The following is a 19,658-nucleotide window of genomic DNA, read 5'->3' as shown; positions in this document are numbered from 1 at the left end:
TATTTATATCTAATCATTACTATATTTTTGATCAATTTTTATAAATTCATATAAATTTAAAGTTCAATAATAAATTCATAATTAACCTTTGTTTTGCCTTTCACTTTATACATTCCCTTACACACGACCTGATCTATCTATCTTTATCTTTTTCTTCAATACTATTATTAGTTCAGTGAGTGAAATATAAGTATCCACACAGTGAGTGAAGTTACAGTAAAGTAATTAATTTTATCAATTCAAATCAATTCAATTTTATTAGTTTAATTTTATCAATTCATAGTAATTGATTGGCGCCGGGCAAAATACCGTATAGAGTGAGGGAGTTCGAAACCCACTCTAAAAAAAGACCGACAGTGGGAAAGAGTTCAACATAAGTACATCTAAACATAATAAACAGGAATTGCTTGTTTTAGTGTAGGATTATGAAAATAAAGATTTCTTTTGATTTTGTTCGACAGAAAGACATTCGCCCTACCAGGGCGGACCAAGGAGGGTTACGTTGTGATATCCAGTATGCTGAGCACAGACGACTACAGTCGGTTCAGCCTTGAAAACGCCGTGAAGCTCCTGTTCATGGTCATTGATCTATGTCTAAAAGAACAAACTCCGCCCATTCCAGGATTTTTGTTCACTTTCAATATGACCGACATGTGTTTCGGACATCTCACCAAGATCAGTATATCCACCGTCAGAAAATACTTCAATTATATACAAGTACGTGATCATTCTTCTTCTTCTTCTTTCTCTTCTCCTCCTGCTCCTCCTCGGGCTCCTCCTCCTCCACCTCCTCATCCACCACCATTTATCAACCAGAAATATGTTGTCAATGAAATTTTTAAGGTGTTTCAACCATTCATCAACCAGAAATCTGTTATAAATGTATTTTCTAACGTCTTTACAACCAGAAATATGTTTTCAATGTAATTTGTAACGTCTTTTAAACCATTTTTTAGCCAGAAATTCGTTTTGAATGTAATTTTCAATGTGTTTTCAACCATTTCTCAATCAGAAATATGTTGTCAGTGGAATTTTCAACGTCTTTTCAACCAGAAATATGTTGTCAGTGTAGCTTTTTACGTCCTTTAAACCGTTTTTCAATCAGAAATATTTTATTGTCAATGTAAATTGTAACGTCTTTTCAACCAGAAATCCATCGTCAATGTGATTTCTGAAGTCTCTTCAACAATATTATTCAATCAGAAAAATGTTGCCAAGTTGTTTTAACGTCTTTTCAAGCAGATATCTATGTAATTTTCAAACATCTTTCCAACCAGATAACCATTGTTAATGTAATATTTTTCACGCCTTTTCAACCATCTATCAACCAGAAAATATATGTTGTCAGTGTGATTTCTAACGTTCTCTCAACCATTTTCCGATAAGAAATATGTTGTCAATGCAATTTTTATCGTCTTTTCAACCAGAAATCCGTTGTCAATGTAATTTTTAATGTGTTTTCAACCATTTATCAACCGGAAATATGTTGTCAATGTAATATGTAACGTCTTCTCAACCATTTATCAACCGGAAATATATTGTCAGTGTAAATTTAACGTGTTTTCAACCATCTATCAACCATAAATCAGTTGTTAATGTGATTTTCAACGTCTTTTCAACCAGAAATCTGTTGTCAATGTAATTTTAAGGTGTTTCAACCATTTATCAACCCGAAATCCGTTGTCATTGTATTTTCAACGTCTCTTCAGGCATTTATCAACCAAAAATATTTTGTCAATGTAATAATTTTCAATGTCTTCTCAACCAGAAATCTGTTGTCAATGTGATCTCTTACGTCTTTTCAACCATTTATCAACTGGAAATTCGTTGTCAATTCAATTTTTAACGTCTTCTCAACCATTTATCAACCAGAAACCTGTTGTCAATGCAATAATTTTTAACGCCTTTTCAACCAGAAATCCGTTGTCGATGCTATTTCCAACGTCTTTTTAACCAGAAATCCATAGTCAATGTAATATTTTTAACGTCTTTTCAACCATTTATTTATTCGTTGTCAATTCAATTTTCAATGTTTTCTCAATCATTTATCGAACAGAAACCTGTCTTTTCAACCAGAGATTCGTTGTCAATGCAATTTCTAACGTCTTTTCAACCAGAAATCCGTTATCAATGCAATTTTAATGTCTTTTCAACTAGAAATCCGTTGTCAATATAATTTTCAACGTCTTTTCAACCAGAAATCGGTTGTCAATATAATTTTCAACGTCTTTTCAACCAGAAATCCGTTGTCAATGCAATTTTAATGTCTTTTCAACTAGAAATCCGTTGTTAATATAATTTTCAACGTCTTTACATCCAGAAATCCGTTGTCAATGTAATTATTAACGTATTTTCAACCAGAGTTTCGTTTTCAATGCAATCTAGAGTTATTCAACCAGAAATCTGTTGTCAATGTAATCTTCAACGTCTTTTTAACCCAGAAAACCGTTGCCAGTGTAATATTTTCAACGTATTTTAAAATCATTCATCAACCAGAAACCTGTTTTTAATGTGTTTCTCGAAGTCTTTTCAACCAGAAATCTGTTGTCAATATAATTTTCAATGTCTTTTCAACCAGAAATCCGTTGTCAATATAATTTTCAACGTCTTTTCAACCAGAAATCCGTTGTCAATATAATTTTCAACGTCTTTTCAACCAGAAATCCGTTGTCAATGCAATTTTAATGTCTTTTCAACTAGAAATCCGTTGTTAATATAATTTTCAACTTCTTTACATCCAGAAATCCGTTGTCAATGTAATTATTAACGTATTTTCAACCAGAGTTTCGTTTTCAATGCAATCTAGAGTTATTCAACCAGAAATCTGTTGTCAATGTAATCTTCAACGTCTTTTTAACCCAGAAAACCGTTGCCAGTGTAATATTTTCAACGTATTTTAAAATCATTCATCAACCAGAAACCTGTTTTTAATGTGTTTCTCGAAGTCTTTTCAACCAGAAATCTGTTGTCAATATAATTTTCAACGTCTTTTCTACCAGAAATCCGTTGTCCATATAATTTTCAACGTCTTTTCAACTAGAAATCCGTTGTCAATGTAATTTTCAATGTCTTTACATCCAGAAATCCGTTGTCAATGCAATTTTAATGTCTTTTCAACTAGAAATCCGTTGTCAATATAATTTTCAACGTCTTTTCAACTAGAAATCCGTTGTCCATATAATTTTCAACATATTTTCAATCAGAGATCCATTGTCAATGTAATTTTTATAACTTTCCAACTAGAAATCCGTTGTCAATATAAATTTCAACGTCTTTTCGAACAGAAAACCGTTGCCAATGTAATATTCTCAACGTATTTTTAATCATTCATCAACCAGAAACCTGTTTCCAATGTGATTTTTAAAGTCTTTTCAACCAGAAATCCGTTGTCAATATAATTTTCAACGTCTTTTCAACCAGAAATCCGTTGTCAATGTAATTATTTACGTATTTTCAACCAGAGTTTCGTTTTCAATGCAATCTAAAGTCTTTTCAACCAGAAATCTGTTGTCAATATAATTTTCAACGTTTATTCAACCATAAAACCGTTGTCAATGTAATATTTTCAACGTATTTTAAATCATTCATCAACCAGAAACCTGTTTTCAATGTGATTTTAAAGTATTTTCAACCACTTTTCAAAGTTTTCTAACCAGACTCATTGGTTTATTATATAATATAATATGATATAATATAATATAATATAATATAATATAATATAATATAATATAATATAATATAATATAATATAATAATATAATATAAATAATATAATATAATATAATATAATATAATAATATAATATAATATAATATAATATAATATAATATAATATAATATAATATAATAATATAATATAATATAATATAAAATAAAGATATTATGTTTCAGGAAGCCATGCCTGTCAGACTGAAGGGAATCCATATTGTCCACGTCAATTCAGTGATGTCCCATGTCATGTCCCTGATTAGACCATTCACCTATAAGGAACATATGAACCAGGTACGGTATCTCATTCATAAAAAAATCTTTACTACTAAATACAGAGTGATCGAAAAGTCGTGCACATCATAAGATAGGGAAGTAGTAGAATCTTTTCGTGTAGTTGAGAAGTTGATATTGTGGTAATTATTCATATTAAATGAAAAAGATTAAGAAATTGTCAAAAACCACAGATATATTAATACTTAAAAAGACCGGTTTCGGTTATTACATCATTGTCAATCTCTGATTGCCACAAATGATTCAGTATCAAAACAATATGATACAGTATCATCTGAGCTTGATACATAACACCATAATTTGATACAAAACTTCCAAACTTTGGAAACAGTGCAGAGGTAGGAAAGGTATCGCTGTAGCTCTCGTTGCAGAAGGTCGTTTTGAACCGATGCTCCGTTATCGTAACCTTCTTATCTTTGCTATGCAGTAACTTTATTCTACAGTCGTGCCTCTCTTTTATTAATTTGGTTAATTCTGTACAGTTTTTCACTTGTTTTTCTTCTTCTTCCGTTTCCGAACTTTTTTATTCTCCCGAATTTACCTCTAAAATGAGTGATTGAACTTATGTCAAAAAACTGGTCGTGTAATAACTGTTTATCGAAACTGAGAATACAGCGTAATAGCAGCTCAGATACGCCAGTGAAAACTACACCAGGGAAAACGGCTACTGGTTCGGATTCTCAAGCTTCAAATAACACTGACACGTCAACAATAACAAAAGACGCTTTTAAAAAATTGTTATTGGACTTAAAAAACGAGATTCTTAGTGGTCAAGCCAAGCTAGAGAAATCGCTTGATGCGTGTAAGCAGCAGCTCAGTTCGAACGCCGTTATTCTTACAACACAGAGTGAAATCATTAAGGCACAGGAGGAAATTATCTCATCTTTAAAAATGGATAATATAGAACTGAAAAAGAATGTCGAACTTTTGACCAATAAGTTGGATGCACTCGAGCAGTATGGCCGGAAGAATACGCTGGAGATTCGAGGTGTGCCGGTTGCTGATAACGAGAATGTGGCAGATTTGGTGATAGCGACATGTAAGGCGGTTGGCGTGACTGTGGGAGCCGAGGCGATTGACGTATGTCACCGCCTAAAGAAGAGTGCAGCGCAGCCGACGCCCGCCATCGTCGCCAAGTTTGTGCGTCGCGACGTCGTTCACCAGGTGCTCGCAGGCAAGAAACAGTTGAGGAAGCTGTCCTCTCGAGTCTTTGGCAATCAAGGTGACGATCAACCAATTTATATTATTTGTCATTAACTCTAGAGCGGAAAAGGTTACTAGCTCAAGCTAAAAAAATTCAGAAGGACCTGGGGTTCAAGTATGTTTGGGTTGACTGGGCTGGAAATCTAAAGGTCCGAAAGGTGGATAAGGGAAGGGTGTTTACTATAAATACAGATAATGATCTAAACGCTCTTATGGCCACCTGTACTTGACTCCTTAATTTTTCGAAGGAAGAATCCAACTTGACTGACTGATGGTACCTATTTTTATTTGATAATGTAGATTTTTTCCCAAATAAGAATAATTCTAATAATAATTGATTATGATAACTATAAATTCGAATATCAAATGAACGATAGATGAATATCAATATTTATATAGCTATAAAGCTGTATTATCTAAATTGATTTTTTCAAAATAGTTCTCTTGTTCCAACTTATATATTTAAGCTTTTGTTTCTTTTCCCATCACTTTCGTTTAATTATTTCCAGTTATATTTTTAACTTAATTTGAATATTATTTTTTCCCACATCTCAATATCATGCGATTTCTATTTAATGATGCAAATGTATTGCAATGAACGAGAAAAGCGTATTTCTTTTCTTTTCCCCTATCCATCCTTGCTTTTCTGTAACAAGTGATTTGTATCTTCGTATTGTGCCTTATAACGGAGGGGGATGTAATGGGGTGAATTCTCAATTGTGCTTATTCTAAGTGTGTGAATTATGTGAATGAAGTGAGAACGCTGAGATGACTTCTATTTTATATTCGATTTTTATTTCACTTTATTAATGTACATATGTATTTTTTATGAGATGTTCATAGGTCTTGGTTATTTTTGGAGGGGATTATTGCCTTGGAGTGAACGGAGAGACTGTGTTAACTAGTAAAAAAGAATATAAATAAGTAAATAAAATATAAAAATTGATAAATTGCACTCTAGGCTGCAACGGCTTACTTGTCAATTCAATGTTTGATTCTTGTTCTTTTCATGATTTTGTTCCTCGGTAAAACTTTCCAAGCAATCTTATCATTAGAGTGCCTAGTCCGGGTAGCATTGTCGACCCTGATCACCAAATTCTCTAATTACAGTTCTCTTTCAAAAATACAGCAAGATTCCTTCATCTACTTCTGTTCTTATCGTAGTAACAGTTTGCAATAGAGCAAAAGTGATGCAGTTTCTCCTCTCGCTCACGGCGGTATCTCTCTCTTACATTAAGCACTTTGTTTTTATTTTTATTCTTATTTTTATTTTCGTTCATCGATAGTAGCCTACTATCTCAGTCAACTGATTATCCTTTCTTTTTCGAGGTAAACAAAATATAGAAATGCCGTACAGAAAGATGATTAAGTTTACCTGATAAAATTTCGTTTGAGGCATGGCTTGAATGTGCCTATACCACTTCTTCTCTATACCTAATTTAAGTAACTTTTAAAATTAAAAACTAACAAATTTTCATTTAACGTTAATTTTTCTTTTATCACATAGTTTTTCAAAGAAATTAGTAGCTTATATCTTTTCTACTTTCTCTTGTCTTTTTTTTTTCTCTTTCCTTTTTAATCTTTTTAATAACCTTTCATGGTAATAATTGATAATTTTGACAATGAAGCTGCACAGGAATGCTACGATACAATTGAGTTAGATAATATTCTTCCACCCCTACCAATTAATTTCGTTAATGATGTGGAGAGGAGTTCAATGAGTGTTCTTCACATGAACATACGAAGCCTAAACAAGAATTTCGATGAATTCGCCTACACAATTGAAAACTGTTCCTTAAAATTTAATATTATAGTATTGTCTGAGACGTGGATGAGCGAAGACGAGCCTTTCAACTATGTTTTGAATGGTTACTCGTCAATAAATCAGCCAGGTAAGAGAAATAGAAAGAATGGTATCTGTGTTTTCATCAGTAATGAACTGTCTTTTAACAAATTAAACATTGAAATTATGGAATCAGACTCATTGATACTTAATATTAAAAATCCTATCACTAAAAATGAGATCAATTTAATTGCAATATACAGATCACCCTCTCTATCAGCAAATCTTTTTTTGAATGCTTTGGAAAGTACTTTAGAAAGACTGCTCGCACATAAAAATATAATTCTAATTGGTGATATCAATATCAATCTAAAACAGACTACCGCTATTTCTATTGATTATTTCAACATATTGTCTTCAAACGGTTTCGTCTCCTATATAAATAAACCTACTCGAGTCCAAAATCAATCGGAATCGTGCATTGATCATATCTTTTTCAAAAATAGTTCCTTCAAAGCTGAAGATTTGATAGGTGCTATTTTCAAGACCGATATAACTGACCATTACAGCACCAGTATCCATATTAAAACCGCAGACGGTGGTTCTGATAGGCCTAATTTAGCAAACACTATTACTGAAAAATTGTTTTCAATAAATTAATTTCAAATCTTGAAAATGAAGATTGGGAGGAGGTAATAAATAATAATAACATCCATACACTAGTACACTCTTTTGAACAAAAACTTTCAACCCATATTGAAAATGCAACTATCAAAATAAAGACATCACACAGAAATAAACCACTAAAGAACTGGATCACCACCGGACTAATAAGAGCTATTCAAACCAGAAATAAAATGCACAAAAAACTACAGAAGCAACCACATAATAACGAAATGAAACAATGCTACACTCGCTATAGAAACGTCCTAAACAAATTACTGAAAGAAACCAAGATTAGGTATTACAGAAATAAATTGGAGCAAAGTAGAGGTAACTCCAGGAAGACATGGAATACCATAAATGAAATACTTGATGTAGAAAAGAAAAATTCAAAGACTGATATTGATCCTGAAATTTTAAATAAACATTTTTCGTCTATCGGGAGAGTACTCGCAGAAGAACTGAATAAAGAAAATAAAAACATCCCTCCTCCAACTGGTCAAAATTCCCGTTTTTCACGAATAGGTTTCCCAAATTCCTTTTTCCTTTTCCCGACAAATGAGGAAGAAATTATCAAAACAATTAAAGACCTCAAATCCAGCTCAGCACCAGGAATTAATAACATAAATAATAGCTGTCTAAAAATCATTGCCCACTATATTGCTAAACCTTTAAAAATTATAATTAATAAATGCTTTGAAGAAGGTTTCTTTCCGGAGGAGTTCAAGGTGGCTAAAGTCATACCTTTACATAAATCGGGAGATGTTGACGATCCCAATAACTACCGCCCAATAAGCTTGCTAAGTGGATTTTCAAAGATCATGGAAAAGCTTATTAAAAAGCGGCTAGTACAATACATGATTGTGAGTAAGGTGATTCACCCTAACCAGTTTGGATTTCAAGAAGGAAAAAACACAGAAGACGCTATTTCGTTATTAGTAAAAATTTTAACTGAAAATTTTAGTAATAATAAAAAATCTATTGCAATTTTTATTGACTTGAAAAAAGCATTCGATACTGTCCCACACACCAAACTGTTGGAAAAGCTCAATAGAATTGGAATTCGAGGTTTGCCCCTGAAACTTTTTACAAGCTACCTTGAAGGTCGCTCTCAAATATTATCAATTGAAAATAAATCCAGTACTGAAAATCTTTTAGATTACGGCTTACCGCAGGGGACTGTACTCTCACCAATTTTATTCATACTATACATTAATGACCTCCTGAATCTCGACTTGCAAAATGGTCAAACAATCTCATTTGCCGACGACACCACTTTAGTTTTTTCGGGTGATAACTGGGAGAGTACTAAAATATCAGCTGAGAAGGGTATTTCCAGGGTCAAGAACTGGCTTGACTATCATACCCTGACTCTGAATCATAAAAAATCTTCATTCATGACCTTCACACCAAATGCTGCTACTCAACCTGTAAACCGAATAAACTTGAAAATTCATAATATCAAATGTAATAAAATAGGTTTGAATGATTGTGACTGTCCTAAACTAGAGGACTCTAAAACCGTTAAATACCTGGGAATAATTGTTGACCGTCATCTGAGATGGGATTCCCAGATCCAAGCTCTATGTCACAAGGTCAAGTATCTAACAAATAAATTTTACAAAATGAGCCAGTTGAAAATGCAACAAATTACTAGAATGGCCTACTTTGCTTACGCACAATCTGTGTTGCAATATGGAATTAGGGTATGGGGGGGTGCTGCTGAATGTCATATAAACAAGATCTTCAATGTTCAAAAACATATAATAAAAGTGGCACTAAGCAAACCAAGACTGTATCCTACTAGAATTCTCTTCCAGGAATCTAACATACTTACAATCAAACAGCTCTACTTGAAAAATTTAATTTCATATTTATTAAAAAACAAAAATCTTTTCAATACCCGAATTACTCCATATAACACGCGCCAAACTTACAGGAGATCTGACTTACCTGAAACTAATCTAACAGTATGTAGAATGCAATTTCCGTATAGATGTGACAAACTAGTAAATATTATACCACAAGACTTCATATCAGACAATCAAAATTGCTATAAGAGAAAAGAAATCTTATCATGGATCAAAACATCACCTGACGTTTTCAGTAATCAAAGGCAGTAGCTTATAACAAATTCTAAATTTACGTTTCTCCACTCACCTCTTCTCATCACCAGTTGACTTGTGCATTCACTGTGCTTCTTCTCTTTCTCAGGTTTTCCCTCTTATATTGTAAAAAAACTGTTCTTCATTTCACTCTGTATTTCAAATTTGTTTTACCATTAGGCTATTCTTAGTCATTTATTATATTCTATTTTATAAATATTTTTTCTTTTCTACGTTTCTCAATCTTTATATTCTCTTACTCATGCTCGCGAACAGACGAAAGTCTTGCGAGCTACACATTCTTTTGTACTCTTTATTTATTTTTGTATTTTTGTATATTTAAACTATGTAAAATGTGCAAGGAATGAATAAAAAAGGATAGACATCTGCTTTGCCGAATGATGGACTATAGTGAGGTCCACGTTATAATGACAGTATTTGATCAACTTTGGTTTTGCTATCCTAGTTTATCATTCGACAAAGCCGGTGGTACCATCCTTTTCTAGGTCCACAACGAAGCCAATTATGTTTTTGACAGTGTGGAAATATAATTAATTAATGCAGAGAATCGGCATCGCTATTCTTTTATCTTTATCCACTGCCATTATAACGTGGACCTCACTATAGTAGTTCAGAGAACAGTAGAATTCGCTACACTCACTAAAATCACCACTGACACACGCCCGCCTATACACACACAAACACACATACAAATTGGATTTAGAGTATAATTATATAAATGCAATAGAATCGGTGGAGGACGCTGAGAAATAAAAGTTCTTTATATTTTTGAGCTAGGATGCACGGTTAAAAAGATAAAAAAACCGAAACTTGAAATGTTGGTCTTGTTGGGGGGGGGGGGTCTTGATGGGTAAATAATTGGATTACAAAAAATTCAAAATTTTCAACATGTAATGCATGAAATAAGACCGCTTTCGAGCTCAGGAAAATAAAAGTTTCTTACACTTTTGAGCTAGAGGAAAGAGATAAGAAATTTGAAACTTGAAATTTTTTGATTACCTGAAGGAAATTTTTATTATTATTATTATTATTATTATTATTATTTCTATATTGCCTATTTCTATTATTGTGCTTGTTGATTTTTGATTCAAGAATTGATTTTGTGTGTTTATTTATACATATTTTTGGTTTTTGGTTTACCATCTTTTGGTTTGTATTTTAGAATATTATCACGGCAAATGTACCAATAATTTAAAGAATATTTTCGAACTCTTGGCTGGAGCTCAAGGCTTCTTTTTCCAGCCACACCAATGTATATTAGTTGATAAGTGTTATTTTGTAAATTTCTAGTGGATTGGTAAATAAATAAATTTGAAAATTTGAAAATTTGTGACTTGGGGAGGAGAAGGTGATTATCGAATTCTAAATTTTTGAAATTTTGAACATGTGATATATAAAATAAGACCACCTTGGAGCGCTGAAGAATGAAGGTCCTCTACACTTTTTAGCTCGGAAGTACGGTTTAAAAGATAAAAAATCTGAAACTTGAATTGGGACTTGGAAAAAAAAATCGAAATGCCAAAAATTGGAAAATTCCATGTGATACATGAAATAATACCGCTTTGAAGAGCTGAGTAGAATGAGCCCAATTTGAGCCTGATCTGATTAAGTATTGAAAAGTTAGGTTGATTTTTAAGGTAGAATTTCCGAATAAAGGGCCGCCATCTTGAAACGGGAATGAATTTAAAAAAAATTTGGATACATACGTTTCTGCGACTTGTTTCAAAGTACTTGTATACCAAATTTCATCCAAATCGGTCCATAACTGCGGTACAAACAAACAAACAAACAGACAAACGCCGATTGACTTGAAACATAGAATTCGCTTTGCTCATTCAACTAAAACTAAATACAAGAGCACATAATCAACACATAACAAGCTTTACAATCACCACATTTTGGTTCTAACTGGTAGAAGTTTCAAAAGTAGAATAAAATAATACATCAGAGATTGGAATAAACAAAATGGGGAATCTAACTTTGCAGAACATTTGATAACAAATAATCACAAGTTCACGGTTGAGGAGGATGTTGAGTTTCTGCATGTTAATAACAAAGGCAGATCTTTGAATATTCTAGAGGCTTTGGAAATAACAAGAGTAATTAAGGAAAATTCCCAGTATAGTTTAAATGACCAGATTCATTTCAACCAATACAACACTACGAATTTAGTTTCATCATAGCATTGTAAGCATACATTAGTCAATAGTTTTTCCATTTACATATTTGTTTTATTATCTTCCACACGTGTTTTCTTGATTCTTATTTTGAACTAAAAGTAAATTTTGTTATCATGGTGAGTCTGTTGCTTAAGCCGCCATTTTGTGACACCGTTAAGTGGGAGGAGACTGTCTAGCTGGGCCAATGGCAGGCGTTCATGCCCTTGACCATAGCCACCTCTAATACAAGGCCCCGGCCTATGATATTGCAACGTCGCAGCGTAGGCCTAGAATCTAATACATGATTGGTGAAAAAGATTTGAAAAAATACCAGCTGATCTTTTTCACCGATCATGTATTATATTCTAGGCCTACGCTGCGACGTTGCAATATCGTAGGCCGGGGCCTTGTATTAGAGGTGGTTATGCCTTGACCAATAGCAGTACTCGCCTACTAGTACAAATTCTGCTGCTCTTTTATTTAGTTTTAGTTTATCAGAAATTGACAATGGTGTAATAACCGAAACCGGTCTTTCTTAGTATCAATAAATCTTGGTTTTTTGACAATTTATTAGTCATTTTAATTCAGTTTAAGTGAATGTATTTAATTGAGGCTCAACTGACACTTAGGCGACTCAGATGGAGAGGAGACTGGACTCTAGTGGAGAGCATGTGTTTCCAAATGGTGACACTCACACCAGTCGATTCTAGTCTCCGCGACGTCACCATTTGGAAACACATGCTATCGACTAGAGTCCAGTTCCTATTCCAGAGACCTATTTCACGAATAAGTAAAAAAAAATTTAATTATTTTTTCAGATACACCTTTACCGGACTTCGGAGATAGACAAGATGTATGATCATATACCTCTGGAGATGTTACCCAAAGACCAGGGTGGAAATTCGCCAACAAGTGAAACGCTATTCAGTGAGTATAGTGACGGCCATGTTAAGCTGCGTACACATATTTTATACGCACTTCCAACCCGCACCGAGCACGCTCCGCCTTCGTACCGCCCTCGTACCGCCCTCGTTCCTCCATCGTACCACAGTCGCTCCGCCCGCGCACCCATCATGAACGTTACGGAAGATGTAAGAACTTCTCGCGTTCCCCGGTCGAAACACTCTTGCTCCCCGGTAGATCATCAATCGCTCTGCTGGAGTGACGTTCGGTTGCGGAGCAGAGCGAAAGTCTGTACGCACCTTTATGATGACAGTGGTGAAAGATAGGGGAACAGTTTTGCCGATTCTCCGCCTTTTATAGCAGATAGCTGTTAGATCGGTATATTGGATGTAACCTTTGGGAAGCCGTCCACTGGAACCGTATTCAACCGATCCGTTCGGCCGTTGGATCGGACGAATCTGTGGGCCGTCAATTCGGCCGAATATGGTCGTCCATTGCAACCGTTCATGTCAGTCTAGTTCAGTAGATAGCTGGTTGCCAATTATTGAATTAACTACTATCATAGCCACCATAATCTTCCATAAACAATGATAATATATTGAGATTTCGAGAATTGGATACACAAATATCTACTAAATTAGTTATTCATTACAATAACCTTACCTACAGATCCAATCTCTTCAGCAATATTTGTCTACAGATTCCTTTAAACATCACGACGATGATTGACCGAGTGAAGTGAGGTCGAAGATTCAAGTCGACGGTTTGGCATTTCTCTTAATGTTTATATGTTGCGCATTTACGGCGAAACACGGTAATAGATTTTCATGAAATTTTACAGGTATGTTCCTTTTTTGATTGCGCGTCGACGTATATAAAAGGTTTTTGGAGATTTTGCATTTCAAGGATAATATAAAAGGGAAAAGGAGCCTCCTTCATACGCCAATATTAGAGTAAAAATCAGACTATAGTATTATTCATCATAAATCAGCTGACAAGTGATTACACAGATGTGTGGAGAAGCCAGTCTATTGCTGTATTTCCATAAGGTCTCTATAGTTTCAATCAGGTACTTGTGGATGAGAATACTGCGTGAGGTCTACTGTTCACAGAACTACTAGTATAAAAGGGGAAAGGAGCCTCCTTCATTCGCCAGTATTAGAGTAAAAAACAGACTATAGAATTATTCATCATAAATCAGCTGACAAGTGATTACACAGATGTGTGGAGAAGCCAGTCTATTGCTGTATTTCCATAAGGTCTATAGTTTCAATCAGGTACTAGTGGATGAGAATACTGCGTGAGGTCTACTGTTCACAGAGCTACTAGTATCTTTTGTCTCGCAAATCCAACAATGAAACATGCTCTTGAACCAAACTAACTAGTAGTTCTGTGATCAGTAGACCTCACGCAGTATTCCCATTCACAAGTACCTGATTGAAACTATAGACCTTATGGAAATACAGTAATAGACTGGCTTCTCCACACATCTGTGTAATCACTTGTCAGCTGATTTATGATGAATAATTCTATAGTCTGATTTTTACTCTAATATTGGCGTATGAAGGAGCCTCCTTTCTCCTTTTATACTAGTAGTTCTCTGAACAGTAGACCTCATGCAGTATTCTCATCCACAAGTACCTGATTGAAACTATAGACATACAGCAATAGACTGGCTTCTCCACACATCTGTGTAATTACTTGTCAACTGATTTATGATGAATAATTCTATAGTCTGATTTTCACTCTCATACTGGCGTATGAAGGAGGCTCCTTTTCCCTTTTATATTATCTTTGATATTCAAAATCTCCAAAAACCTTGTATATACGTCGAAGCGCAATTTGAAAAGGAACATACCTGTCAAATTTTATGAAAATCTATTACCGCGTAATGCGTAACATATAAACATTTAAACCTTTGAACATTCAAACATTTAAACATTAAGAGAAATGCCAAACCGTCGACTTGAATCTTAGACCTCACTTCACTCGGTCAATCATCGTCGTGATGTTTAAAGGAATCTGTGGACAAAGATTGCTGAACAAATAGGATTTGAAGGTAGAATTATTGTAATGAATAACTAATTTAGTAGATATTTGTGTATCCAATTCTCAAAATCTCAATATATTATCATTGTTTATGAAAGTTTATGGTGGCTATGATAGTAGTTATGCATTTGTTATGCATCTACATAAATTGGCGGAGCTTTGGACATATCAATGTCCATTCTTCGGAAACAATATTCAAAATATCCTTCCCACTAACTCTCTACCAAATTTGGGAGAGGAATAGCACAAGGTTACCTTATTTTTTCTCTCCCTTCAATTTGATGATTCACTCATTTTATCAATCAACTAAATAAGTGAATATTATTTTACTTGTTGTGTAGTTGAGAAGTTGATATTGTGGTAATTATTCATATTGAATATTATTTTGTTTCAGATGAAACACTGGAGAAATTGAAATCGCTGGAGCCCTATTTTGACGAAGATGAAGCAACTCTTCGCATAGATGAATCAAAACGGGAACCAAGTGAAACAAACAATGGTTTTATGAAGAGCATTTTTGGTAGATGGGCTTCTTAGAGACTGCGTGTACACCAGAGTTGTCAACAGAATGTTGTCAACAGAATTTTATCATCAGAATGTTGTCAACAAAATTTAGTCAACAGATTTTTGTTGACAGAATGTAGTCAACAAAATTTTGTCGACAGAATGCAGTCAACAAAATGTTGTCGACAAAATGAAGTCAACAAAATGTTGTCAACAGATTTTTGTTAACAGAATGTGATCAACAAAATGTTGTCCACAGAAAGTTTTCAACAGATTTTCGTTGACAGGATATAGTCAACAAAATTTTGCCGACGGAATGCAGTAAACAGATTTTTGTTGACAGAATTTTGTCAACAAAATGTTGCCAACAAAATATTGTCAACAGAATGTAGTCAACAAAATGTTGCCAACAGAATGTCTTCAACAAAATGTTGTCCACAGAGTGTTTTCAACAGAATTTTGTCAACAAAATGTTGTCAACCGAATGTAGTCAACAAAATGTTGTCGACAGAATTTTGACAACAAAATGTTGTCAACAGATTTTTGTTGACAGAATGTAGTCAAAAAAAAGTGTCAATAAACTGTTGCCAATAGAATGTTCTCAAAATTAAAATTATTTCAACAGAATATTTTGTCAACATGATATTGTTTTTCTCAATAATATTATTGCAGAGCAACAAGTTCGAAAACTAGGGTATAGTGAGGTCCACGTTATAATGGCATTGGAGAAAGATAGGAGAACAACGTTCCAATCCTCTGTCTTGTCAAAACCTTCTATAGACGGTAGCTGATACAGGTTTGTTGATGTAATATTAACTGTTCATTCTCGTTTAAAGTGATCAATTATATTCTATTTAAGCAAGAAATAATATTGAATGAACAATAAATTGGTCTTTCTAAGTATCAATGAATCAGTGATTTTTGACAACTTCCTAGTCTTTTCCATTCAATATGGATAATTTCTTAGTCTTTTCCATTCAAATATGGATAATTACCACAATATCAACTTCTCAACTGCACAAAAAGAAAAAACAAAAAATAATAATATTTTTCAATAATTTCACAATGAACTTCCATAATAAAGATGGAATATCTTGTTAATTATTATCACTTTCTACATCGTTTAAAGTTGATCTGGCAACAGAGTAAAGCAAGTAAGAGATAGTGCTATCCGCTTTGTTTAATGATAGACAAGGATAGCAATATCACTGCTAATCAAACACTGCCATTATAACGTGGACCTCACTATAGTAGTGTTTAGAATGTTCTCAACATTTTTTTTTTTGTTGACAACTTTTCTCTGATTCCAGTGACACTAAGGCTCAACTGACACTGAGGCGACTCAGGTGGAGAAGAGACTGGACTCTAGTGGAGAGCATGTGTTTCCAAAAGGGACGTCGCGGAGACTATAGTGTGGTCCACGTAATAATGGCAGTGGATAAAGATAGAAGAGTAGCGATGCCGATTCTCTGCATTAATTAATTATATTTCTACACTGTAAAAAACATAATTGGCATCGTTGTGAACCTAGAAAAGGATAGTACCACCGGCTTTGTCGAATAATAGACAAGGAAAGCAAAACCAAAGTTGATAAAATACTGTCAGTATAAAGTGGACCTCACTATAGAATCGACTGGTCTGAGTGTCACCATTTGGAAACACAGCTCTCCACTAGAGTCCAGTCTCTTCTCCACCTGAGTCGCCTCAGTGTGAGTTGAGCCTAAGTGGGGAACAAAAGTTTGGTTGACTACAAGGTTTCCCACTAGTTGACAAAAAAATTTTGCTGACATTTTTGAAAAATTGCCGAAATTTTGGCTTTTGCATGTTGTTCTCACTGAAATCATTGTCTATTTATTGTCTATAAGGTTTCCCACAAGTTGACAACAAAATTTTGCTGACATTTTTGAAAAATTGCCGAAATTTTGGCTTTTGCATGCTGTTCTCACTGAAATCATTGTCTATATTGCCTATGAAAGTTTGGTTGATCATAAGTTTTCCCACAAGTTGACAACAAAGTTTTGCTGTAATTTCCAAAAAAATTGGCAACTAATTGCCGAAATTTGGTCTTATTCATGTTCCTTTCACCAGAATTGTATGCATCTACATTGTTCATGAACAGAAATATCAATTTGGAAAATTCTAGTTGCCAACTATGGTTTGAACGCGGTTTATTTGACTCAGATCTATGGACTGGAAACGGAAAAAAATGTATATAACTGATTGAAATCTACAAACTAATACTAATAAAAAAATAGGAGAATGAATTTTTTCTGGCTGTGGATTTTGATTTTAAACACACCTTTCTCTCTAGTTCTATATCCTTACCAATATTATATTACTGTATTTGAAAAATTATCAGAGAATAGATATTGATAATGATTATCGAATATTGTAAAAAAGTATTGAATAAGATTTTCTTCTCCTTCTTCTTCTTCTTCTTCTCTTCTCTTCTCTTCTTCTTCTCTTCTTCTTCTTCTTCTCTTCTCCCTCCTCAGGCTTCTTCTGTCGTATTTATTATTATTCTTTATTCTTCTTCTGTCTTCTTTTCTGTCTTCTCTTCTTCTCTCTTCTTCTTCTCTTCTTCTTCTTCTTCTGCTTTGTCATTCTGTCTTCTTCTTCTTCTCTTTCTTGCATCTTTCTTTCAGTACTTTTCTTCTCCTCATATTTTATTTCTTCTTCCTCCTGTCGTCACTGTCGCCTTATTTATCCTCATCTTCTTCTTCTTCTTCTTCATTTTTTTCTGTCGTCGTCTTCTTCTTCTACTTGCTTCTTCTGTCGTGTTCTTCTTCTTCTCCTTCTTCTGTCGTCTTCTTCTTTTCCTTCTTCTCCTCCTCCTTCTTCTACCTTCTTATTCTGTCACCTTCTTCTTCTCTTTTTTCACCTTCTTATTCACCCTCTTCTTCTTCTTCTTCTTCTGTCGTCATCTTCTCTTTCTTCACCTTCTTCTTCTCTCTCACCACCTTTCTTTTTCCTGTTCTTCTCCTTCTCCTCATGTCTCCTTGTTTCTGTCTTCCACTGTCACCTTCTTCCTCTTCTTCTTCTTTTTCTCCTTCTCCTCCTACTTCTTCTTCTTCTTATTCTTCTTTCTTTCACGGTTCAGGCATCATTGTCTGTTCCAAAATTCATCGTCTCTATAATCGAATCATCTTCCATCTCGTTTCTCAACAGGTTTGTACAATATGGACTGTCATCATCTATCTATCTATATAAAAAGCGAAATGGCACTCACTCACTCGCAGACCTAAAAAGCTAGAAAAGGATAGTGCTATTTGCTTTGTGGAATGACAGACAAGGATAGCAACACCAGTGTTGATAGAATAGGTACTGCCATTATAACGTGAACCTCACTATAGAGCATCTATATATAAAAGCGAAATGGCACTGACTCACTCACTCACTCACTCGCAGAACTAAAAATTTATCGGACCAAAAACGTTCAAATTTGGTAGGTATGTTCAGTTGGCCCTTAGAGGCGCACTAAGAAATCTTTTGCCAATATTTTAACTCTAAGGGGGATTTTTAAGGGTTTAAAGTTCGTCTTTCAGCATGTATATTTTCTTATTCTCTTAATTAATTGAAAAATGTTCATACCATATGTTAATATAGAACTATAATCTAGAGAGAGTACCTCTTCGAAAACAGTTGTTAACTGGTAACTAATTAAAAATTTTGTCAGGTTGGCATTAAGTTGAGTTGACTTTGTTAGGTTGGCACCAAGTTGAAGATTCAAATGCATTTATCCAGGACCTCCTAAATACCAAATTTATCCAATTAGCAAAAATTAGCGTTTTCTCAGATTTTCTGCGTTTCCTCACCTTTTTCAATAATTGATGGAAATATATTAAGAAACATCTGGTGTGGTACACTCACACAACTTTCCTTGCTCTAAGCCTCTTTCTCAAACGAGGATAATTTAGGGGAATAACATAATGACGGATTGGCGGCAACATATTTGTAACTACGATCAGACTACGGTATATGTTTATAATATATAATTGTTTTCAGAGTACTTTTTCCTTTGTGTGAATAATGTGGAATTCGATGATATTTGAAATTCGTCAAAACAGCTGTCTACAGAGTAATATCTTGACTATTACTGTGTTTTTTACTTTCTGCCCTACTACCATAGGTAAGGAAAGTATTGCTTTCCAAAAAAATTAAGGTACCCCAATTCAAGTTTTCTATACGTTTCAAGGTCCCCTGAGTCCAAAAATTTTGATTTTGGGGTATTGGTCTGTGTGTGTATGTGTGTATGTGTGTGTGTAG

General features: G+C 34.1%; 1 protein-coding gene across 1 annotated transcript in view; it reads left to right on the top strand.

Annotated features, from left to right (window-relative positions):
* Nucleotides 1-15,898, top strand: part of LOC111060094 (retinaldehyde-binding protein 1) — a 36,305-nt gene extending 20,407 nt beyond the window's left edge. The window contains exons 3-6 of the mRNA XM_039435905.1: nucleotides 462-717; nucleotides 3,892-4,002; nucleotides 12,755-12,863; nucleotides 15,283-15,898. Of these exons, the coding sequence (XP_039291839.1) occupies nucleotides 462-717; nucleotides 3,892-4,002; nucleotides 12,755-12,863; nucleotides 15,283-15,425 (619 nt within the window). The 3' untranslated portion in view covers nucleotides 15,426-15,898. The remainder of the gene's footprint in view (nucleotides 1-461; nucleotides 718-3,891; nucleotides 4,003-12,754; nucleotides 12,864-15,282) is intronic.
* Nucleotides 15,899-19,658: the final 3,760 nt, after the last annotated feature.

Source organism: Nilaparvata lugens, chromosome 9 (genome assembly GCF_014356525.2).
Source record: "Nilaparvata lugens isolate BPH chromosome 9, ASM1435652v1, whole genome shotgun sequence".
In the NCBI taxonomy this organism is placed as follows: domain Eukaryota; kingdom Metazoa; phylum Arthropoda; class Insecta; order Hemiptera; family Delphacidae; genus Nilaparvata; species Nilaparvata lugens.
Note: the sequence above shows the minus strand (reverse complement) of the source record. Positions and strands in the feature narration are given on the sequence as shown.